At 42.6% G+C, this 24548-nt stretch overlaps 1 protein-coding gene across 2 annotated transcripts in view; it reads left to right on the top strand.

Annotated features, from left to right (window-relative positions):
- The window catches only part of SNAP23 (synaptosome associated protein 23), a 45214-nt gene that overhangs the window by 2876 nt on the left and 17790 nt on the right, over positions 1–24548 (top strand). For both annotated transcript variants that reach the window (XM_074393800.1, XM_039468877.2), the window contains exons 2-5: positions 19308–19410; positions 20911–20952; positions 21368–21416; positions 22305–22422. In XM_074393800.1, coding sequence (XP_074249901.1) covers positions 19354–19410; positions 20911–20952; positions 21368–21416; positions 22305–22422 — 266 coding nt within the window. In that variant the 5' untranslated portion in view covers positions 19308–19353. The remainder of the gene's footprint in view (positions 1–19307; positions 19411–20910; positions 20953–21367; positions 21417–22304; positions 22423–24548) is intronic.

Here is a 24548-nt window from a genome sequence, read left to right as displayed (position 1 = left end):
TTTCTCTCAAGTTCATAGTTCCACAGATCTCTAGGGCAGGGGCAAAATGCCACCAGTCTCTTAGTTAAAGCATAGCAAGAGTGACCTTTACTCCAGTTCCCAATAAGTTCTTCATCTCCATCTGAGACTACCTCAGCCTGGACCTCATTGTCCATATCACTATCAGCATTTTGGTCAAAGCCATTCAACAAGTCTCTAGAAATTTCCAAATTTTCCCATATCTTCCCATTTTCTTCTGAGGCTTCTAAACTGTTCCAGCCTCTGCCCATTACCCAGTTCCAAAGTTACTTACTCATTTTCAGGTTATCTTTGTAGCAGTGCCCCAATCCTAGTATCAATTTATGGTATTAGTCTGTTGTCATGCTGCTATAAAGAAATAACCTGGGACTGGGTAATTTATAAAGGAAAGAAGTTTAATCCACTTACAGTTCCGCATGTCTGGGGCGGCCTCAAGAAACTTAAAATCATGGTGGAAGGCAAAGGATAAACAAATACCTTCTTCACAAGGCGGCAAGAAAGAGATAGAGAGTGAAGGGGGAAGAGCCCCTTATAAGGCCATTCACATCTCTTGAGAACTCACTCACTACCCTGAGAATAGCATGGGGAAACTGCCCCTTGATCTAGTTAGGTACCAGGTCCTTCCACATACTGTTGGGGATTACAATTCGAGATGAGATTTGGGTGAGGACATAGCCAAACCATATTAGGGCCAAGGGACTGTGACCGGGAGAGAGGAGTTTGGATACTGGCAGCTTTCCGATAGTGTTCCCTCAGCCATGTGAAGATAGTGTAGCTTCTTAGTAGCAGATGTTTCAAGTATTGAGAATGGTATTACTCCATCTGCCCTGCTGCTATTAAGACTGGTTCTGGATGTCCCAGTAAAATAATAATAGTGCATATATGGCCAGGTGCAGTGGTTCACGCCTGTAATCCCAGCTCTTTGGGAGGCTGAGGTGGGTGGATCACCATAGGTCAGGAGTTTGAGACCAGCCTGGCCAACATAGTGAAACCCTGTCTCTACTAAAAAATACAAAAATTAGCTGGGCATGGTGGCACATTCCTGTAATCCCAGCTACTTGGGAGGCTGAGGCTGGAGGTTCACTTAAACCTGGGAGGCAGAGGTTGCAGCGAGCAGATATTGCACCACTTTACTCCATCCTGGGTGACAGAGCGAGACTTTGTCTCAAAGAAAAAAAGAAAAAAAATAGTGCATATATGGCCAGATACAAGTGGTTTGCCCATGTTCTTGCCTAACATGGAAAATACAACACTTGAAATTCATGAGACATCATTAGCTAGGATACTTTGAAATCTAATCTTGAAATATTTTATAGTAAAATAAGAAAAATTACTATTTCTGCTACCAGCAAAGTTGATGCCTAAGGCATCCAAATGATCATTTTGTCATTTGTTCTTTTGGCAAGCTATAATGAGAAGGAATGCATTTGTAGAAATACTAGCTCCAAGTGCAGTGGCTCACGCCTGTAATCCAGCACTTTGGGAGGCTGAGGTGGGTAGACCACAAGGTCAGGAGTTCAAAACCAGCTTGGCCAACATAGTGAAACATGGTCTCTACTAAAAAATAGAAAAATTAGCCAGACATGGTGGTACATTCCTGTAATCCCAGCTACTCCCAAGGCTGAGGCAGGAGAATTGCTTGAACCTGGGAGGTGGAGGTTGCAGTGAGCGGAGATTGCGCCACTGAACTCCTGGGAGACAGTGCAAGACTCCGTCTCAAAAAGAAAGAAGTATCAGCAAACAGGCCGGGCACGGTGGCTCAAGCCTGTAATCCCAGCACTTTGGGAGGCCGAGGCGGGTGGATCACGAGGTCGAGAGATCGAGACCATCCTGGTCAACATGGTGAAACCCCGTCTCTACTCAAAATACAAAAAAAACTAGCTGGGCGTGGTGGCGCGTGCCTGTAATCCCAGCTACTCAGGAGGCTGAGGCAGGAGAATTGCCTGAGCCCAGGAGGCGGAGGTTGCGGTGAGCCGAGATCGCGCCATTGCACTCCAGCCTGGGTAACAAGGGTAAAACTCCGTCTCAAAAAAAAAAAAAAAAAAAGAAATATCAGCAAATAAGAGAAACACCTTATGTTGCCATACTCCTGTGATAGGTCATGTGAAAGTAATTTAAGTGATTATATAACTTAGCCTGCAACTTGAATATTTGCCTTGCTAGGTTTTTTTTTTTTAGATGCTTGTAGTGTGTGTTTATGCACTAAACCAGGCGTCCCCAAACTACGGGCCGCATACGGCCCCCTGAGGCCATTTATCCAGCCCCCCGCCGCACTTCAGGAAGGGGCACCTCTTTCATTGGTGGTCAGTGAGAGGAGCACAGTATGTGGCGGCGCTCCAATGGTCTGAGGGACAGTGAACTGGCCCCCTGTGTAAAAAGTCTGGGGACACCTGCACTAGAAAATTGGTGTTACCATAGTTCCAGCATAAGGATGACTTACTGTGCCATTATTTTCCTAACAATATTACACTGTTTCATATAAACAGTGGAATTTCTGTATGCATCTTGGTGTTTGTTTCTTGTACTCTGAATGAACTTAGGTACAGTACACAAACTCTCTTAACTAAAGGTCACATCTCTTCCAATCATTCAGAACACAACCTAGAACCAGAAAGAAAGTAAACAAAAACAGGCCTGTACTCATGGGACAGCTATTGAGTCTTCACCTATGAGTCAGACCACATCATAATTTTTGCCCTTTAGAGTACTGTTATTATTCTATTTCATGTTTAATGGGCTTTTTTAAAAAAAACATGGCCCACTTCAAAAGTGATAATCTGTGAAATCATGGTTTTTATGTATTATATACCTTTTTTAGTATCCATTGTAATAAATACATAACTGTTAAATATGCAACTCTTCTGTATGTAACAGCTAAAATCATATTCTTGCTCTGTACTTTGGAAAATACTGCTTTGGGCCTAATGAGCTCATTTTAATTTTTTTTATTTTTTGTTTGTAGAAAGTGATTTATTTAAAGAGAGAGAGAAACAGGAGAAGGAGAGAGAAAGAAACAGCTAACTCACACTGAGTGAGACAGTCCAGAAAGATGGAATCCAGGAGAGGAAAGCAGCTTCCACACTGAGTGGAAGGGAATAGAGAGAAATGGAGTTTAGGAGGGGAAGACAGGCTTCCACAAGAGAGCGTGGAAGGGGACTCCAGAGGGAAAATCCAGGATAGAGAAAAACAGCTTCCACGAAGGGAGCGTTCGTGGAAGGGGACCCAAACATGGAGTCCCAGTCAGCTCATTTTTTTTTTTTTTTAGACAGAGTTTTGCTCTTGTTACCCAGGCTGGAGTGCAATGGCGCAATCTTGGCTCACCGCAACCTCCGCCTCCTGGGTTCAGGCAATTCTCCTGCCTCAGCCTCCTGAGTAGCTGGGATTACAGGCATGCGCCACCATGCCCAGCTAATTTTTTGTATTTTTAGTAGAGACGGGGTTTCACCATGTTGACCAGGATGGTCTCGATCTCTTGACCTTGTGATCCACCCTCCTCAGCCTCCCAAAGTGCTGGGATTACAGGCGTGAGCCACTGCGCCCGGCTTTTTTTTTTTTTTTTGAGACAGAGTTTCGCTCTTGTTACCCAGGCTGGAGTGCAATGGCAGCGATCTCGGCTCACCGCAACCTCCGCCTCCGGGGTTCAGGCAATTCTCCTGCCTCAGCCTCCTGAGTAGCTGGGATTACAGGCACGCGCCACCATGCCCAGCTAATGTTTTGTATTTTTAGTAGAGACGGGGTTTCACCAAGTTGACCAGGATGGTCTCGATCTCTTGACCTCGTGATCCACCCGCCTCGGCCTCCCAAAGTGCTGGGATTACAGGCTTGAGCCACCGCGCCCGGCCCCAATCAGCTCATTTTTAAAATAAAATGAAGATTGAACCAAAGCTAATGGTCTTGAAAATTCTGTGATCTCTATGATGACACCATTATCTTGACACAATTCTGGCAAATTTAACTTGTTCCACCAGCTGAAAGTAGATTAGGGCCAGGCAGTGGCTCATGCCTGTAATCCCAGCACTTTGGGAGGCTGAGGGAAAAGGATAGCTTGAGCCCAGGAATTTGAGACCAGCCTGGGCAACATGGCAAGACTGTCTCTACAAAATTTTTTTTAAAAAAACTAGCTAGGCTTGGTGCTTGGTGCCTGTGATCCCAGCTACTCAGAAGGCTGAGGTGGAGGATCACTTGAGCCTGGGAGGTCAAGGCTGGGGTGTATTAAAATAGCAAAAAGGAAAAAGAGGATGTTTGCTCTTTGATATTTTTGTGAAATCAGCTGCCTTTTTTTTTTTTTCCTGAATTCAGGCTTTTTTTTCTCCCTCATTTGGTTCATTTATCTCCAACATTCTCAACATGTTTTTGAGCTATGTTTTTACTCCACATTATGTATATGATAGCATGTATAATATATAATATTGCTTATCTCCAAGGGTGCTGAACTTTTTATTCCATTATTATAGTTTGTTTCCAGATCTATAGGTTGACAGAGGGGCAGATGACAAGGACTGCTCTTTTTTTTTTTTTTTTTGAGATTGAGTTTCACTCTTATTGCCCAAGCCAGAGTGCAATGGTGCGTGATCTTGGCTCACCGCAACCTCTGCTTCCCAGGTTCAAACGATGCTCCTGCCTCAGTCTGGGAGTAGCTGGGATTACAGGCATGTGCACCACGCTCAGCTAATTTTTTGTATTTTTAGCAGAAATGGGGTTTCATTATGTTAGCCAGGCTGGTATCAAACTACTGACCTCAGATGATCCACTCGCCTCTGCCTCTCAAAGTGCTGGGATTACGGGCATAAACCACCATGCCCAGCCAGGACTGCTCTTTTCTTTGCTGTGGTAGGTAGAAACTTGAAACATGTATCGAGTGCCTCCAACAATTGGAGGAAATAGATAATGGAGCCAGGAAACAGCATGTACTGTATATTTTTAAATATTAGGAGTAGAAGAAGCCCATTTGTACTCATTTAGATTCACATTTTGGTTTGGGTTTCAATTTGGGTTGTGTTGCTACTAAAGTATTTAAATCAGCGATTCCTATGCTTTTCCAGAATTCTCTCCCTTGTTACTTTCAGTGAGTTCCATAACTTAGATGTAAAGTTCATTTAAATTTGTTTGACAGTGTTTTGGAAATTGAAATTCCTTTAGATGGCCTTTCAGTACTTCAGAACTCAAGCCAAGTGTGATGGTATGTCTGTAGTCCCAGCAACTTGGGAGGCTGAAGTGGGAGCATTGCTTGAGGCCAGGAGTTCAAGACCAACCTAGGCAGCATAGCAAAATAAATTTCAAACTTCTTGGTAAAGTATACAAAGCCCTTCATAATATGTGTTCTGTCTGCCTTTTAAAGCCATCCTCTGCCCTCCGTACACGCATACACACACACCTTATATTCTTGCCTGACAACTGAATCCTTAGATTGTAGCATTTTTTTTTTTTTTGGATAATTTAAAATCATAATTTTTTGGACTTGATCATACTTAGATTTCGACTCACACAAATCAGAATCAGAAGGTGTTTGTGGTTTTTTGTTTGTTTTTTAAGAGAGACTTCTCTGTCACCAAGGCTGCAGTGCAGTGGCATGATCATAGCTCACTGCAGCCACAAGCTGCTAAGCTCAAGTGATCCTCTTGCTTCAGCCTCCTGAGTAGCTGGGACTACAGGTGCATGCCACCAGGCCTTTTTTTTTTTTAAATTTTGTGTAGCAATTAGGGACTTGCCTTATTCTTCAGGCTGGTCTCAAACTCCTGGCTTCAAGCAATCCTTTTGCCTCAGCCTCCTAATGTGCTGAGATTATAAGCATAAGCCACCATATTTGGCCAAAATCATGAGAGATGTTTAATAATTATTATGAAAAGTTATAATAGTTTTATTGAGCACTGTGTGGGAGGCACTGCTCTAAATAGTTTGTATGAATTAGCTCAATCCATGTAACAACACTTAAAGCATTATTATTCACATTTAATAAGGAAATAAGCACAGAAAAGTTATATAAACACTAGTTAGGATTTGAAACCATTATGCCTTCAGGTATTGGGCACATAACCACTATAATATATTGTCTTTTGTATAAGCAAGAATGCCACTCTTTCAGTGTTCTGTGGGGATATCCTTTTCTGGTGAAATGAGTGCTTATGTGCTCTGTCTGTAGCTTCTGACTCCTAATATCAGAATATTTGAAAAACTAACCAGAAGGCATCTAAGTGGCTGGGTGTGATAGCTCATGCCTTCTGGTACTCTGGGAGTCTAAGGCAGAAGAATCTTGAGGCCAGGAGTTGAAGACCAGCCTGGGCAACATAGTGAGACACCCTATCTCTACCTAAATAAATCAGGCATGTAAGTGAACTTGTAAGAGCTTAACTATGTGGATGATTTCGGTGAATATTTTATTCAGGCAGGGTGAATCCTTGCCAGTTGTTCTCACCCTACACTTGGTATGTCCCTGACAGATACTACACTTATGCCTGCAATACTGTCTCTTCCTGGGTAGATTGCCAGCTTCTGGCTCTTGAGCCCTGTTCTTATCTTTCACATAGAACATCCCCTTTCTGTTCACACAACCATTCTCATAAATAGGGTTAATATAATTGATTACAATCAAACTTACATCTGCTTCCCCAGGATTACTCCTGGGTCACTTAGAGTAGAACTGTGGAAGTTCCAAATTTGACAGGGACTTAAAGACCAGGTTGGACATGAAGGAATTAAGTTACCGTAGGTGTTTCTGTAAAACTGAAGTGTAATTTTTTTTTTTTTTTTTGTAATTAGAATCAGGGTCTTGCTCTGTTGCCCAGGTTACATTTAAACTGCTGGGCTCAGATGATCCTCCTGCCTCAGCCTCCTGAATAGCTGGGCCTATAGACCTGAAAATGTAATTTTGGTTTCCTTTTTGGTTCCTGATTTTTAGTGGTACTTTCCAACTCATTAATAGGATTTGTCTTGAATCATGTGCTTCAGTGTACTTTGAAACCAAGCTTTTTCTTTTTTCTTTTTTCTTTTTTTTTTTTTTTTGAGATGGAGTCTCACTCTGTCCTGAGGCTGGAGTGCAGTGGCGCAATGTTGGCTCATTGCAACCTCTGCCTCCCGGGTTCAACTGCTTCTCTTGCCTCAGCTCCCGAGTAGCTGGTATTACAGGCACTCACCACCATACCCAGCCAATTTTTTGGTATGTTTTAATAGAGATGAGGTTTCACCATGTTGGCCAGGCTGGTCTTGAACTCCTGACCTCAGTTGAGTTCCCCGCCTTGGCCTCCCAGAGTGCTGCAATTACAGACATGAACCACTGTGACTGTGCCCAGCCTGAAACCAATCTCTTTAATAGATATGATTCTGTGATGTACTTATTATATATGCATTTGAGTTATAGACTTTGTATGGTAAAAAGAAAAGAATTTTTAAAAAGAGAAAAATACATGTATTTGCATAGTTTGGGGACCTATAAATAAAAATGGTTAAAGTTGTTTGCATAGAGGGAGATAGAAAGGAAACCTGAGAGAGGAAGTAAAAGGAGGAAGCTATCCTTAACATAAATGAGACCCTTGCCAGGCAAAGTGGTTCATACCTGTAATCCTAGCACTTTCGGAGGCCAAGCCAGGAGGAAGACCAAGCCAGGAGCATTGCTTTGGCCTAGGAGTTTGAGACCAACCTGGGCAACATAGTGAGACCCTGACTCTACAAAAAATTAAAAAAAAAAAAAAAAAAAAACAGGTGTAGTGGTACACACTTGTAGTTTTTGTGCTCTGTAAACTTATAAATCTGTTTTCTTGATTGTTATAATCTGTCATATTTTATGATGAAAATAAATATGAAATTTAAAATATAACTGCATTGCAAACTATTTGGAAAATTGGGAAAGGAAGAAAAATCGGGCCGGGCGCAGTGGCTCACGCCTGTAATCCCAGCACTTTGGGAGGCCGAGGCGGGTGGATCACGAGGTCAAGAGATCGAGACCATCCTGGTCAACATGGTGAAACCCTGTCTCTACCAAAAATACAAAAAATTAGCTGGGCATGGTAGCGCGTGCCTGTAATCCCAGCTACTCAGGAGGCTGAGGCAGGAGAATTGCCTGAACCCAGGAGGCGGAGGTTGCAGTGAGCCGAGATCGCGCCATTGCACTCCAGCCTGGGTAACAAGAGTGAAACTCCGTCTCAAAAAAAAAAATAAATAAATAAATAAAAATCACTTTTAATTTTACGAATACCACACAGCTATTGGCAGTATTTTGTTGATTCCCTACCAAACTTTTTTTTTCTTTTTTTTTTGAGACGGAGTTTCGCTCTTGTTACCCAGGCTGGAGTGCAATGGCGCGATCTCGGCTCACCGCAACCTCCGCCTCCTGGGTTCAGGCAATTCTCCTGCCTCAGCCTCCTGAGTAGCTGGGATTACAGGCACGCGCTACCATGCCCAGCTAATTTTTTGTATTTTTGGTAGAGACAGGGTTTCACCATGTTGACCAGGATGGTCTCGATCTCTTGACCTCGTGATCCACCCGCCTCGGCCTCCCAAAGTGCTGGGATTACAGGCTTGAGCCACTGCGCCCGGCCTTTTTTTTTTTTTTTTTTTAAGAGGGAGTTTCACCATGTTGGTCAGGCCAGTCTTGAAATCTTGACCTCAGGTGATCCGCCTGCCTTGGCCTCCAAAGTGCTTGGATTACAGGTGTGAGCCACCACGCCCGGTCTACCAAACTTTTTTCTACCTATATATATTTTTTTGCATAATTATAATACATATTTGATTTATTCACCGTATATACTAATCTTCATGACCTAATCCCCTTTTTGTTGTTGGTGCTACCTTGTTTACCCAGCCTTATCCAGAAAAGAAAGAACTATTTAAGGAAAACTTTTATTTAAATTTTTTTTGACATGCAAATCTATGTATATATCTATCCACAGAGTTGCCTGCAAATGGAAACTTGGTTTAATGTAAGCCTGTTTGGTAACTGTCTTGATGTGTGCAGACTCATGACTGACATGAAAATAGTTAAGATCTATATAGCTGGCTTGGTGGTGGCTTATACCTGTAATCCCAAGACTAAAGTGGATGGATGGCTTGAGCCCAGAAATTCCAGAGCAGCCTGGGCAACATGGCAAAACCCTGTCTTTACCAAAAAAACACAAAAATTAGCTGGGCATGGTGGTACACACCTGTAGTCCCGGCTCCTTGGGGGGTTGAGGCAGGAGGATCACTGAAGCCTGGTAAGTCGCACCAGTGTACTCCAGCTTGGGCAACGAAGTGAGATCCTGGCTGGATGCTGTGGCTCACACCAGTAATTCCAGCACTTTGGGAGGCCGAGGCAGGCAGATCACTTGAGGTCAAGAGTTCATGTAATCCCAGCTACTCAGGAGGCTGAGGCAGGAGAATCACTTGAACCTGGGAGGCACAGGTTGCAGTGAGCTGAGATTGTGCCACTGAACTCCAGCCTGGGCAACAGAGTTAGCCTCAGTCTCAAAAAAAGAAAGAAAGAAAGAAAAAATATGGCTGGACACGGTGGCTCACATCTGTAATCCCAGCACTTTGGGAGGCCGAGGCTTGTGGATCACCTGAGGTCAGGAGTTTTGAGACCAGCCTGGCCAACACGGTCAAACCCCATCTCTACTAAAAATACAAAAATTAACCAGACGTGGGGGCGGGCGCCTGTAATCTCAGCTACTTGGGAGGCTGAGGCAGGAGAATTGTTGGAACCCAGTAGGCAGAGATTGCAGAGAGCCAAGATTGCACCATTGCTCTGCAACCCGGGGGAAAACATCAAGACTCCGTCTCAAAAAAAAAAAAAAGGTAGATATGGTGGTGGGCACCTGTAATCCCAGCTGCTAGGGAGGCTGAGGCAGGAGAATCACTTGAACCTGGGAGGCAGAGGTTGCAGTTAGATAAGATTGCACCACTGCACTCCATCCTGGGCTACAGAGCAAGACTAGTCTGAGAAAAATAAAATAAACCAAGTGAGACTCTATCTCAAAAATAAAGTTGTATATAGACTGTACAGTATCATCAACTTTAATATTCAAATTTAGCCTTGCAGATGGAACTATTAATATTTAGTAGCTGTTACTTTCAGCTGCATTTACATAAATGTCACTCATATTCAATCTTGTTACTTTCCTTTTGTTTACCTATTATTTATTTCCACTTCAGTAAAAATATTAAAATAATGGCTAACATTGGATACCAGCCATGTGCAAGGCATTGTACCAAGTACTTTGCACAGATCATCTCTTTTTAATCTTCACACACAAAAAACAACAACAATGAAATAGAATGTTATCTCTAATTTACAAATACAGAAACTGAGTTTTAGTGGAGTTAGGTAATTTCCTGGAGGTCACACAACAAATACACTCTGAGACCGGAATTTGAATGCTGAAGTTCCCTCTCTTACCCACTATGTTATCCTGCTATCACAGAAGTTTCCACTTGTTGCAGATGCATTGGTTACCATGGAAGTAGCCTTCTATCAAAATAAGCCAGAGAGAATGCTGAACTTAAAAGTATGATAATAAAAACCGTTTTGAGTGTAACTCATTGAGGAACTTAATTGTGATTCGTTTTCAGAGAAGGAATAAGGAAGGAAACTAATTTGGTAGAATATTTTAGCTGCAAAATCCTTGTTTACCAGTATAAAAAGAATTATAAAATCATTCTTGGCAGGACCCTGTGAAATTGATTGCAATTTTTTTTTTTTTTTAAGACACAGTCTTGCTCTGTCACCCAGGCTGGAGTGGAGTGCAGTGTGTCTCTGCTCACTTCAGCCTCCATCTTCCAGGCTCAAGACACAAACGTGCACTAATGTACTTGCCTAATTTTTGTATTTTTCTTTTAGTACAGATGGGGTTTTACCATATTGGCCAGGCTGGTCTCGAGCTACTGGTCTCAAGTGATCTCCCCATCTCTACCTCCCACAGTGCTGGTATTACAGGCAGGAGCCACTGATGGTGACTTAAAGTACTCTTTATTCATTACTTCATTACTAGCTCTCCTGTTTTACAAATGAAGCCACATGTATCTCCCAAGGCCTTATTTAAATTCCAGGGCCTTTTTTCTGTGTATTTCTTTCCAAGAAGCATATTTACTTTTCCTTTTTTCCTTTCTTCTTTCTTTTCTTTTACTTCCTTTCTGCTTGCCCTTTTTTTTTTTTTTCCGGGGTGGAGTCTTGCTATTGCCCAGGCTGGAGTACAGGTGTGTGATCTTGGCTCACTGTAACCTCTACCTCTTGGCTTCCAGCAACTCTCCTGCCTCAGCTTCCTAAATAACTGGGATTATATCACCACCTCAGCTAATTTTTGTATTTTCAGTAGAAACAAGGTTTTACCATATTGGCCAGGCTGGTCTCGAACTCCTGACCTTAGGTGATCCGCCTGCCTTGGCTTCCCAGAGTGCTGGGATTGCAGGCGTTAGCCTCCGTGACTGGCCTCTTGTTTGCTTGCTTGCTTTCTGTTCCCTCTTTCCTTTCCTCTCTCTCTTTCTCTCCCTCCCTCCCTTCCTGCCTTTCTTCCTTCCTATTTCTTTTCTTTCTTTGGGCTCTTGCTCTGTTAGGCAGGCTGGAGTGTAGTGGGGATCATGGCTCACTGCAGCCCTGAACTCCTAGGCTAAAGTGAACCTCCTAACTCAGACTTCCAAGTAGCTGGGACTACAGGCACTGATCACCACACCTGGCTATTTTTGTTGTTTTTTTGTGGAGACAGGGTCTTGCTGTGTAGCCTAGGGTGGTCTCAAACTGACGTCAAGCAGTTTTCCTGCCTCAGCCTCCAAAAGCGCTCGGGTTACAGGTATGAGCCACTATACCTGGCTTCTTCTCATTTTCTAAATTAATGTAGATTATTTTCAGTTTCTAAAATACTAGAAGACAGTTGAAAACCATGATTACTCTGGTCTTTCTATTTCTCCTTCAATTTAATTGTCTTATTTGAGTCTGTAGAAGAGATAAAATTTCATGGTCTTATTATAGAAAGCATCTGAAATTTTGAAATGAGCCATCAGATGGGGTCGCTTGGCCTATTTTCCAGTATTCAGCAGCTCTCATGTGATTTGTTATTTGTTAAGGGGGCAGTGGATATAGTCAACAGAAAGATTCTCTGTCTCTTTTTTTTTTGAAACAGGGTCTTAGTCTGTCACCCAGGCTACAGGACAGTGGCACTATCTCGGCTCACTGCATCCTCTGCCTCCCAAATTCAAGTAATTCTTGTGCCTCAGCCTTCTGAGTACCTGGGACTTCAGGCATGTGCCCCCATGCCCAGCTAATTTTCTGATTATTTGTAGAGATCTCTCTGTGTTGCCCAGACTGGTTTTGAACTCCTGGCCTCCGGCAATCTCCTGCCTTCACCTCTCAAAGTACTGGGATTACAAACATGTGCCACCACTGCCAGCTCCAGAAAGACTCTTTACCAGACCATGAACTATACTTAGTTTGTGAGTAGATTCAGGCTTAAATAATCAGTCTGCTTTTTACTGACTCAGTGGCCTTGGGCAAGTTACTTAAACTGAGCCTTAGTTTCTCCATCTGTAAAATAGTATAATGGAGATAATAATGCAGATAAATAGTAGGGTATTTCATATCTAAGAGGTACTCAGTGCACTTTTCTTTCCTGCCTAGTTTAAGATTAGAAAAGAAAAAAGTCAAATTAGGAGTCTTTTACTAAGCCCAAGTGAACCATAGCATGAGAAATAGAGTGTAAAAGCACTGAGAAAATCTTGGATTTTCCTCTCAAAGGCATACAATTAGCATATTGTAATAAATTCCTAGGAGCACTGGAAAAATGGCACAAATATTTAATAGATTAGATTAAATCTGAAAAAAGTACATTTAATGGCATCTTAGCGTTAACTGATGTTTTATTTTTTTTCTTTCTTTTCTTTTCTTTTTTTTTTTTTTTTTTTGAGACGGAGGTTCACTCTTGTTACCCAGGCTAGAGTGCAATGGCGCGATCTCAGCTCACCGCAACCTCCGCCTCCTGGGTTCAGGCAATTCTTCTGCCTCAGCCTCCTGAGTAGCTGGGATTACAGGCACACGCCACCATGCCCAGCTAGTTTTTTGTATTTTTAGTAGAGACAGGGTTTCACCATGTTGACCAGGATGGTCTCGATCTCTTGACCTCATGATCCACCCGCCTCGGCCTCCCAAAGTGCTGGGATTACAGGCTTGAGCCACTTCGCCTGGCCCTCTTTTTTTTTTTTTTTTTTTTTGACATGGAGTTTCACTCGGTAGCCCAGGCTGGACTGCAGTGGTATGATCTTGGCTCACTGCAGCCTCCACCTCCCGGGTCCCGGTTCAAACGGTTCTCCTGCCTCAGCCTCACAAGTAGCTGGGATTACAGGCATGAGCCACCCTGGCCAGCTAATTTTTGTATTTTTTAGTAGAGATGAGGTTTCACCATGTTGGCCAGTCTGATCTTAAACTCCTGACCTCATGGTCCACCCGCCTTGGCCTCCCAAAGTGCTGGGATTATAGGCGTGAGCCACCGTGCCTGGCCTGTTTTATTTTTCATCCCACCCCACCAGTTACCTTTTCTCTAATATTCTGGGTAACCTTTTCCTGATTTCATAAAGAATATGTCTGCAGATAATAATAAATATGAGTAAAACTATGTAGCTAATTCTAGGTTTGATTCTCTCTGGCCCTTTGCAAACTTGCAAAGGCTAATAAGAACTTGGGGAATAGTATTCCTTGTCTCTCTCTGTCCTCCCCCTACAATTCTGTTTTGACTCTCTTTCATATACAGTTGATCCTTGAACAACAGGGGCTTGAACTGCTGGGTCCACTTACATGTAAAGTTTTTTTTTCAGTAAATACAGTCAGCCCTCCATATCAACAGGTTCCACATCTACAACCAAATGCAGATAGAAAATACGGTATTCAGTAGGGTGCCATAGCTTGTCCCTATAATTCCAGGACTTTGGGAGGCTGAGGTGGGAGGATTGCTCGAGCCCAAGAGTTTGAGATCAGCCTGGATAACATAGCGAGACCTTGTTTCTAAAAAACAACTTAGCCGGGCGTGGTGGCTCAAGCCTGTAATCCCAGCACTTTGGGAGGCCGAGGCGGGTGGATCACGAGGTCAAGAAAAAAAAAAAAAAACAGCTTAAAAATTAGCTGGGCATGCACCTATAGTCCCAGCTGTTCAAGGGGCTAGGGAGGATTGCTTGAGCCTGGGAGGTCAGGGCTGCAGTGAACCTGATTGTACCACTGCTCTTCAACCTGGTCGACAAAGTGAGATCTTGCCTGGAAAAAAAGAAAGAAAAGGGGGCCAGGTGTGGTGGCTCAAGCCTGTAATCCCAGCACTTTGGGAGGCCAAGGCGGGTGGATCACGAGGTCAAGAGATCGAGACTATCCTGGTCAACATGGTGAAACCTCGTCTCTACTAAAAATACAAAAATTAGCTGGGCATGGTGGCACGTGCCTGTAATCCCAGCTACTCAGGAGGCTGAGGCAGGAGAATTGCCTGAACCCAGGAGGTGGAGGTTGCAGTGAGCTGAGATCGCGCCATTGCACTCGAGCCTGGGTAACAAGAGCAAAACTCCGTCTCAAAAAAAAAGAAAAGAAAATATGGTATTCTTTTATGTAAAGCTCCCATCTACAGAGGGCTGACTTTTATATCCACAGGCAGGCTGGAATCCAGTTCTCTGAGGGATGACCGCACTGTAATCTTGTGCTCAAAACCTCAAGGATCCAGAGTAATCTTAGGCAGCTGCATCCTGATGTCAGCATGCCAAATTTGGGAGAACTTTACAGACACCTATTCCTTGTCTTGCGTATTGTCTGGTTAGGGAAGAAAAAAATACTAAGCAGAACTTGAAGTTCACTGAAAGGGTGTGTCCTTCAGAATGACGTCATTGCAATGTCAGGAGGGATTTTGCACATTATCCATCTCCTGGTTACATTTGCTTTCTCTTTTCTTTTAAAGAAGGCAGGACAGAGGTCAGTTGTGCATTCAAATGTTGTAACTCTAGAGTTTTGATTGTTTTACTAGGAAGCGAGCAAAGATTGACTTGTAATTGGCAAGAATCACCTCTAGGAATAGAATTACAGAATTACATAATTTGAGATATTTGGGCTTTCTTACCCTAGAGTATCTCCCAACCCACAGGATACTATATCTGAAAACCTCACTAAGGGTGCCTTTTCCAGGCACTAATTGATTAGTGTGTATTATTTTTCATATTTTCTTCTCTTTCGGGCATTGAGGTGTTATACATGACAGGAATAGACAACTTCAGAGCATTACTGACTGGGAATGGCAGGCTTTGAAGAGGTATCTCAGTTGGGGCTTTAGGAAGTGATGTAGAAGCATGAGGCTACCAGGGCAGATGTGGGATATTATAGAAAGGAAAGGTGTGCAAAAATGTGGAGGCGAGAGGGTGCAAAAAAATCTCCATTTTATTTTTGTAATTGTAAATAGGAAAGAGTGACACAAGAGGAATAGTAGCATGGGCATAGATGTGTATGATAAAGCTAAAGACTCAAACAATTAGCAAATTAATAAAATACATGGTTCCTTTTTATGCTTATATCTAATGAATGATATCTTTATATCTTGACTGTATCTTAGTGTGAGAACTTTTGTCTGAACCACAGTCTATGGCAAGCAAGACAGAAACTTCAACTTGGAACTTAAAATACTTTTCTTTTCATGAGCACTAATAGCTTTAATCAAGGCTCAAAATCTTAAACCATAAAACAGTTAGCTGTGATGGTAAAATTATAAACAGGGCGAGACGTGGTGGTTCTAGCTGGGCTCGGGGGCTCATGCCTGTAATCTCAGCATTTTGGGAGGCTGAGGTGGATGAATCACCTGAGGTCTGGAGTTTGAGACCAGCCTGGCCAACATGGTAAATCCGCATTTGTAGTAAAAATACAAAAATTAGCAGGGCGTGGTGGTACATGCCTGTAATTCCAGCTCCTCGGGAGGATGAGGCAGGAGAATTGCTTGAACCTGGGAGGCAGAGGTTACAGCAAGCCAAGATTGCGCCACTGCACGTTAGCCTGGGCAACAGAGAAAGACTCCATTTTGAAAATATAAAAAATAAAAATGATTGAGTAATGGTTCAATTAAAAATGACTGAAAAGATTTAATTTTTTTTTTTTTTTTTTTTCGGAGATAGGATACTTGCTCTGTCATCCAGACTGGAGTGCAGTGGCATGACTTTGACACACTGCAGCCTCAACTTCCTGGACGGAAGTGATCCGCCCACCTCCAGTCTCTCCAGTAGCTGGGATTATAGAAGTATGCTACCATGCCCAGCTAATTTTTGTATTTTTGGTAGAAAAGGGGTTTTGCCAGACTGGGCGCAGTGGCTCAAGCCTGTAATCCCAGCACTTTGGGAGGCCGAGGTGGGTGGATCACGAGGTCAAGAGATCGAGACCACCCTGGTCAACATGGTGAAACCCCGTCTCTACTAAAAAAAATACAAAAAATTAGCTGGGCATGGTGGCGCGTGCCTGTAATCCCAGATACTCAGGAGGCTGAGGCAGGAGAATTGCTTGAACCCGGGAGGCGGAGGTTGCAGTGAGCCGAGATCGTGCCATTGCACTCCAGCCTGGGTAACAAGAACGAAACTCCGTCTCCAAAAAAAAAAAAAAAGAAAAAAAAGAAAAGGGGTTTTGCCATTTTCCCCAGGCTTAACTCCAATTCCTGAGCTCAAGCAATCCGCTGACTTCAGCCTCCCAAAGTGCTAGGATTCCAGTCATGAGCTACCACGCCGGGCCAAAAGTGACAGAAAAGATTTATATGTGATTATATCATACACTTGCAATGGCAGTTTTTGGTTTGTGGCTCTAGTGATTATTTGCAGGCTTTGTGCGGCTGTTTTTTTTGTTTTTTTCTTTTATTGAGACAGAGTCTCACTCTTGTTGCCCAGGCTGGAGTGCAGTGGCGTGATCTTGGATCACTGCAACCTTTGCCTCCCATGTTCAAGCAATTCTCCTGCCTCAGCCTCCTGAGTAGTTAGGATTATAGGTACACAGGCCACCATGCCCATCTGATTTTTGTATTTTTTTTTTTTTTTTTTTGAGACGGAGTTCTGCTCTTGTTACCCAGGCTGGAGTGCAATGGCGTGATCTCGGCTCACCGCAACCTCCACCTCCTGGGTTCAGGCAATTCTCCTGCCTCAGCCTCCCTAGTAGCTGGGATTACAGGCATGCACCACCATGCCCAGCTAATTTTTGTATTTTTAGTAGAGACGGGGTTTCACCATGTTGACCAGGATGGTCTCGATCTCTTGACCTCGTGATCCACCCGCCTTGGCCTCCCAAAGTGCTGGGATTACAGGTGTGAGCCACCACGCCTGGCCAGATTTTTGTATTTTTAGTAGAGACGGGGTTTCATCATGTTATCAGGCTGGTCTTAAACTCCTGACCTCATGATCCACCCGCCTGGGCCTCCCAAATTGCTGGAATTACAGGCATGAGCCACCGCACCTGGCCTGTGCTACTTGTACATGCCGCTTTGTTTTTAAGAGCCACGTAAATACTTTGAGAGTACACCCTGTTTTTCAGCTTATTTGTTCTTTCAGCTATTTTTGGAGTACCAACTGTCAGATCCTGTTAGGTGTTAGAGATAAAATCTCTGCCTCCCAAGAATTCAGTCCAGTACATTCTTGGGGAATTAGCTTTCCTGCTTATCAGTGAGTATATTCATGGCAAGGTTTCTTACCCTCAGCACTTTGACATTTTAGGTCAGATTATTCTTTGCTGGAGGGCTTTCTTGAAGAATGTTGTGGGATGTTTAGCAGCTTCTCTGCCTCTGCCTTCTAGATGCCAGCAACCACTCCCATCACCTGGCCCAAGTTGTGACAATGAAGTGTCTCCAGACATTGTCAGATTCCTGGGGGCAAATCTGTAATATGAACCAGAGTTTATCTGTTTAATTGACAGTGAGGTTTGATAAATGAGTTTTGAGAAAATTCATACAAAGCTAGCAAACATAACAAAGAAAAAACCTAGATAGTTGCACAATGCTTGTTATTACTCCACATGACTTCTCAAAGAGGAATTAGGTAACAGTCATGCCGAATAACACCTACAAAATGTTTTATTTTGTAGCTTGGATGTCTATGAGGTCTCTCTTTGAGTTACTATGTATAGGAGAATAATTGTTTGGTTTCTTAGGGACTCCACTAAAACAACAAACAATGTAAGTTATTGGAGGAGAAGAGTCTAATGCATAATAAAAACCTTAGTCTTTTCTGAGCTGTTTGTACCAGCATTTCCCTTTTCTTGTTAAGAGTGAAAGTATTTTCTCCAATGAGTAGCCTGGACAACTGGCATATTTAGAAATGTTTCCTACGTTCTTCCGGCACATAACTTCAAATTTTGTTACTTTACTAAATTGGACTTTTCTTCACTTGTTGCTTTTCCATGTTCAGACAACACATGAAGAACATTGAGCAACCAAAAATTCATTTTAATAGTCTTTTAAAGCTTGTCTTCCAATAATACCTTGCTTCTCAAGGTAGCGGGTCCACTTTCCTGTTTTGTTTGTTTGTTTGTTTGTTTGTTTGTTTGAGATGGAGTTTCACTCTTGTTACCCAGGCTGGAGTGCAGTGGCGCGATCTCGGCTCACTGCAACCTCCACCTCCTGGGTTCAGGCAATTCTCCTGCCTCAGCCTCCCGAGTAGCTGGGATTACAGGCACGCGCCACCATGCCCAGCTAATTTTTTTGTATTTTTAGTAGAGACGGGGTTTCACCATGTTGACCAGGATGGCCTCGATCTCTTGACCTCGTGATCCACCCACCTCGGCCTCCCAAAGTGCTGGGATTACAGGCTTGAGCCACCGCGCCTGGACCACTTTCCTGTTTTAAAGAGTACTTCCCTAGAAGTCCTACAACCTGTATTTTAGGTTTACCTTTGGCACTCTTGTTAAATATTCATTTAGTCTCTCTCAGTCTTAATTTCTTTACTTATGGTAGACTAGTAGCTATAGAGTTTTTTTTTTTTTTTGATGGAGTTTCGCTCTTGTTACCCAGGCTGGAGTGCAATGGCACAATCTCGGCTCACTGCAACCTCCGCCTCCTGGGTTCAAGCAATTCTCCTGCCTCAGCCTCCCGAGTAGTGGGGGCTACAGGCATGCGCCACCATGCCCAGCTCATTTTTTATTTTTAGTAGAGACGGGGTTTCGCCATGTTGAACAGGATGGTCTCGATCTCTTGACCTCGTGATCCACCCGCCTCAGCCTCCCAAAGTGCTGGGATTATAGGCGTTAGCCACCGCGCCTGGCCAATTCTGTTATCCTGTTTTCCTGATATGTTCCTAAATTCCATAAATCTGTACTTGTTACTCACATGAATTTTTATATATCATTATTCTTGTAGAATATCAACATTTCCATTTCTGAGCCTAATAGAGTTTTGATGCATCATGGATAATCTGTCATCAGAAGAAATTCAACTGAGAGCTCACCAGATTACTGATGAGGTAAATGTTTTATCTAAAATAAGTAAATAATTCTATTTCAGTTTTCATACTGGAGGGCTAAGAGAACCTTCTTAGGGACCATTTTGGCCTCTTCCTAGTCTGTTAATATCAAAGAACACATTCACCCTGTAGTGCCATTGCTAGTTTTTATTTTCTTTTTAACTCACCAGAAAACTAAAGTGAAAACAATTTGTATGATTTATCTTTTTTTATTGAGACTGAGTTTTGCTCTTGTTGCCCAGGCTGGAGTGCAATGGCGCGATCTCGGCTCACCGCAACCTCCGCCTCCTGGGTTCAGGCAATTCTCCTGCCTCAGCCTCCTGAGTAGCTGGGATTACAGGCACACGCCACCATGCCCAGCTAATTTTTAGTATTTTTAGTAGAGACGGGGTTTCACCATGTTGACCAGGATGGTCTCGATCTCTTGACCTTGTGATCCACCCGCCTCGGCCTCCCAAAGTGCTGGGATTACAGGCTTGAGCCACCGCACCCGGCCCGATTTATCTTTTTTAGGTAATTATTAATACTACTTAACAACAAAGATACTCTAGTATGTATGTGAGAAATGCTAGACTTCTGTTTAACATTTCCTAATATCTGTAATTTACTTAGATTTCTTTTTTTTTTTTTCTTTTTTTTTGAGACAGAGTCTCACTCTGTCACCGGGAGCCAGGCTGGAATGTAGTGGCGAAACCTCAGCTCACTGCAACGTCCACCTCCTGGGTTCAGCCTCCCAAGTAGCTGGGACTATAGGTGTGTGCCACCACGCCCAGCTAATTTTTGTATTTTTTTTTTAGTAAAGACGGCGTTTCACCATGTTGGACAGGATGGTCTTGATCTCTTGACCTTGTGATCCGCCCACCTCGGCCTCCCAAAGTGCTGGGATTACAGGCGTGAGCCACCGTGCCTGACAATTTACTTAGATTTCTACCTATGTTAATTTTTTTTTTTTTTGAGTCTCAGTTTTGCTCTTGTTGCCCAGGCTGGAGTGCAGTGGTGTGATCTCGGCTCACTGCAAGCCCCGTCTACCAGGTTTATGTGGTTCTTCTGCCTCAGCCTCCCGAGTAGCTGGGATTACAGGCATGCGCTACCATGCCTGGCTAATTTTTGTGTTTGTAGTAGAGACGGGGATTTCACTATGTTGGTCAGGCTGGTCTCGAATCTGCCCACCTCAGCCTCCCAAAGTGTTGGGATTACAGGTGTGAGCCACTGCACCCAGCCATTGCTTTGTTTTAAAGGCAGGGATGGGCTAGCATTTCTTTTTGTTTTTCCCTTTAAAGGAGACAGAGTCTCACTGTGTTGCCTGGCTGGTCTTGAGCTCCAGTACTCAAGAAATCCTCCGGCCTTGGCCTCCCAAAGTGCTGGGATTGTAGGTGTGAGTGACTGTGCCCAGCCTGCGCTGGAGATTTTAAAAAATAGAATAGCATTATGAATGTGGCCTGTGATCAGATTTTTTTTCCTGCTTGTTTTGGAACGCTAAAACTCTGTGTTTTTTCCTAGTCTCTGGAAAGTACGAGAAGAATCCTGGGTTTAGCCAGTGAGGTAAGAAAGTGTTAGTCATCAACTTAAGTATAGAAATTTCTAGGAGAGATCTTAAATCTCTGGCTGGAATTAGTGTTAAAGGGTAATGTATCAATATGCTTTATTATTTGAAATCAACAGTTGCTGAAATTGTCAAACCATGCAGTAATAGGGTTTTCCTGTTTTTCCCTTTGACAGTATTGGAATATGAAAGGGAATATGAATTCACTATGAGTTTGTGACTTAACTGTTTTCAGGGGCTAATATGTTAAAGTGTGTTAATTTAAGAATACTAGTTCTGTCTGTAGCTCTAATCCTCTGAGACCTTAGGTTTCTAAATGATCCTGTCTTGCTATTTTTCTGCTGTTATAGGTTTTCTTTCTGTTGTTTTTGGTTTGTTTTATTGTACTATCAGCCTTTTCCTCCCTTCTTTTAGTCTCAGGATGTAGGAATCAAGACCATCACTATGCTGGATGAACAAGGGGGTGAGTTAAATTATTAGCAGAAATTCTTAATTTGATTATGATGCCAAAAAACTTTATCAAATTAGCCACATATAAATTTCAGCCTTCGGGAGGGCCTTCCCTTTGTAAAATAAGAATGCTGTGTTTACTTCTTGTCTTCTGATTTGAATTATATCATGTTCACTGTCTGTTTGGGATGGCAGGCAACAATGCACAACTGTATATACTAAGTATGTGTTAGGCCAGCATGGCTTTTTGTGTGCATTGGTTATATGTACCTTAGACATTATGATATTCTTTATTTCTCTCTCTCGAGCTCTCTCTGTCTCTTTCTGTTTCTTCTTTTCTCCTTTCTTCCTTTCTCTCTTTCTCTGTTTCTTTCTTCTCTTTTTCTGGAGTTTCACTCCTGTTGCCTAGGCTGGAGTGCAATGGCATGATTTTGGCTAACTGCAACCTCCGCCTCCTGGGTTCAAGCTATTCTCCTGCCTCAGCCTCCCAGGTATCTGGGATTACAGGTGCCTGCCATTATCCCAGGCTAATTTTTTTGTATTTTTATTAGAGATGGGGTTTCACCGTGTTGGCCAGGCTGGTCTCAAACTCCTGACCTCAAGTGATCCACCCACCTTGGCCTCCCAAAGTGCTGGGATCACTGAAGTGAGCCACCACACCCAGCCATATACAAGTTTCTTAGAACAAATTTTTCCACAGCAGGAGGCTAGGTGCCTCATGATCAGTACATGAAAGATTATTTTCATGTTGAATAGCTTCTAATACCTTTTGACACTGACATATTCACTGTGAGGGGTTATTGGTAGATTCAAGGTTGAAGTTTGCTGCTTCATAATAATGGCATTTTCTGGTTGACACTGTGAATAGAACACAAAATGTAACTTCGCAACTTATTCTTAGAACAACTAAACCGCATAGAAGAAGGCTTGGACCAAATAAATAAAGACATGAGAGAAGCAGAGAAGACTTTAACAGAACTCAACAAATGCTGTGGCCTTTGCGTCTGCCCATGTAATAGGTGAGTTGATAAATTAAGATGGTTTCAAAATAAATAAATGAGAGTCCCCCACTTTCTCCTGCTAGCTAAGGTTGGAAGTGTGTTTGTGCCTAAATGAGGAACTCTCAGATAAATCTAAGATGCCTCTCCTTTAGGAACATCAACTTTTTGTGTAAATAGTGTGTGTTCATTGAAAACTGTGACTTACATTTGACCAATCCTGGGATCAAGTTCCAATTTTAATTGGTAGTAATACATGGGAAATATAGGCAAGTGTATATCTGAATGACAGAGAACGGGATGGAATTATTTTCTTTTCCTTTCAAAGTAGGAGTATTAACAAAATATATATTTTGTGGTAGGCACATGAGGGATGGCCAAAAAAGTAGAAGAGTTGGAAAAGAATAGCAAAACATAAAAAATATATAAATCTAATGTTAGGCCGGGCACGGTGGCCCACGCCTGTAATCCTGGCACTTTGGGAGGCCGAGGTGGGTGGATTACCTGAGGTCAGGAGTTCAAGGCCAGCCTGGCCATCATGGTAAAACCCCATCTTTAAAAAAATAAATAAAATTCAATTAAAAAAATAATAAATCTAATGTTAGATTATGTGATGGTGACCAAGGCTAGGTATACAGAACTGATAAAGATTGGGCTGGAGAGCATCTTATAGAAGAGGTAGGACTTGGTTTGGACTTTGAGTGATTAGAAGGATTTGATGAACCCAGAGGAACAGTGAGAGCATTTCCTATGGAAGGTTCAAAATAAGGATTAACAAGAAGCTTGACTTAACTGAGTCATGTGATTCATGTAGATGAGAATTGAAAAGTAAGATGTAAGTGGGTAGTAGAAGAACTGGAATGCCAAACTAGGGAGTTGATAGATTGGAGTGGAGTATATGATTGAACATCAGGAGGCTAAAAACCCTTGTAATCTAGGCCTGTGAAGTAAGACTTAACAGTGAGATTGGAGAGGAAGGTATAAACCAGAGAAATTATTTTAAATCAACTGATATAGTACAAGAAACATGAAGAAGGAAGAATCAAAGAACACCGAACATTTGGAGTCTATAGTAGACTAGGATATGAGGGGTCTTCAAACCATTTGTGTATAGTGTATGAAATTATGCTTGATACAAATTCACTCTTTTTGGTGACTCCACTGTGAATAGTTAAATTTTCTACTTATCCGTGGATCAACCAAACTCCATGGTGTTAACGAATACTATATGTATTCAGACCAAGATGAGATTTGGACTAAGGTAGTTAACCATTATGTTTCCTTCTGTTATAAGAAACTCATCTTTGTTTTTAAGAAGTAATTAACTGGGCTGGGCACGGTGGCTCACGCCTGTAATCCTAGCACTTTGGGAGGCTGAGGCAGGTGGATCATGAGGTCAGGAGGTCAAGACTAGCTTGGCCAATATGGTGAAACCCTGTCTCTACTAAAAATACCAAAAAAAAAAAAAAAAAAAAAAAAGCTGGATGTGGTGGCATACACCTGTAGTCTCAGCTACTTGGGAGGTTGAGGCAGAAGAATAGCTTGAACCCAGGAGACAGAGATTACAGTAAGCAGAGATTGCACCCCTGCACTTTAGCCTGGGTGACAGAGTGAGACTCCATCTCAAAAGAAAAAAAAGGAATGACAGTGTCTAGAAATTGAATGACTATACTCACTGCTGAAAGTTTTGTTTTGTCTTTTTTCTGTGACAGGGTCTCTGTTAGTCAGGCTGGAATGAAGTGGCATGATTGTGGCTCACTGCAGTGCCTTTTTCCTGGGCACAAGAGCTCCTCCTGTCTTGGCCTCCCAAAGTGCTGGGATTACAAGCATGAGCCACTGCATCCAGCCAAAGTATTCGTTTTCATTTTAAAGAGCTTCTTAGACATTAGTATTTTATCCAGTTCTCAGCTGTTCTGGTAAACCAAGAGTGGTTATATTTTGATATTTTCAGATACGTGTTTTTATGTAACAGCATTTTCCATGCCATTTCTGCTAGAGAAAGTAGAGATTAATTGCTTGTCGGTCAGCTTCAGTGTTTGTTTTGGCTATAAGGAGTTAAGATTTGACATTGTACTTCCTAGTCTTATCCACTGGCTTCCTATTCTAACACAGGTTGACCTGTTTACACCTTGGTTGACTAACTGAAA

The sequence above is a fragment of the Saimiri boliviensis genome, chromosome 2, assembly GCF_048565385.1.
Source record: "Saimiri boliviensis isolate mSaiBol1 chromosome 2, mSaiBol1.pri, whole genome shotgun sequence".
NCBI classification, from domain to species: domain Eukaryota; kingdom Metazoa; phylum Chordata; class Mammalia; order Primates; family Cebidae; genus Saimiri; species Saimiri boliviensis.
Note: the sequence above shows the minus strand (reverse complement) of the source record. Positions and strands in the feature narration are given on the sequence as shown.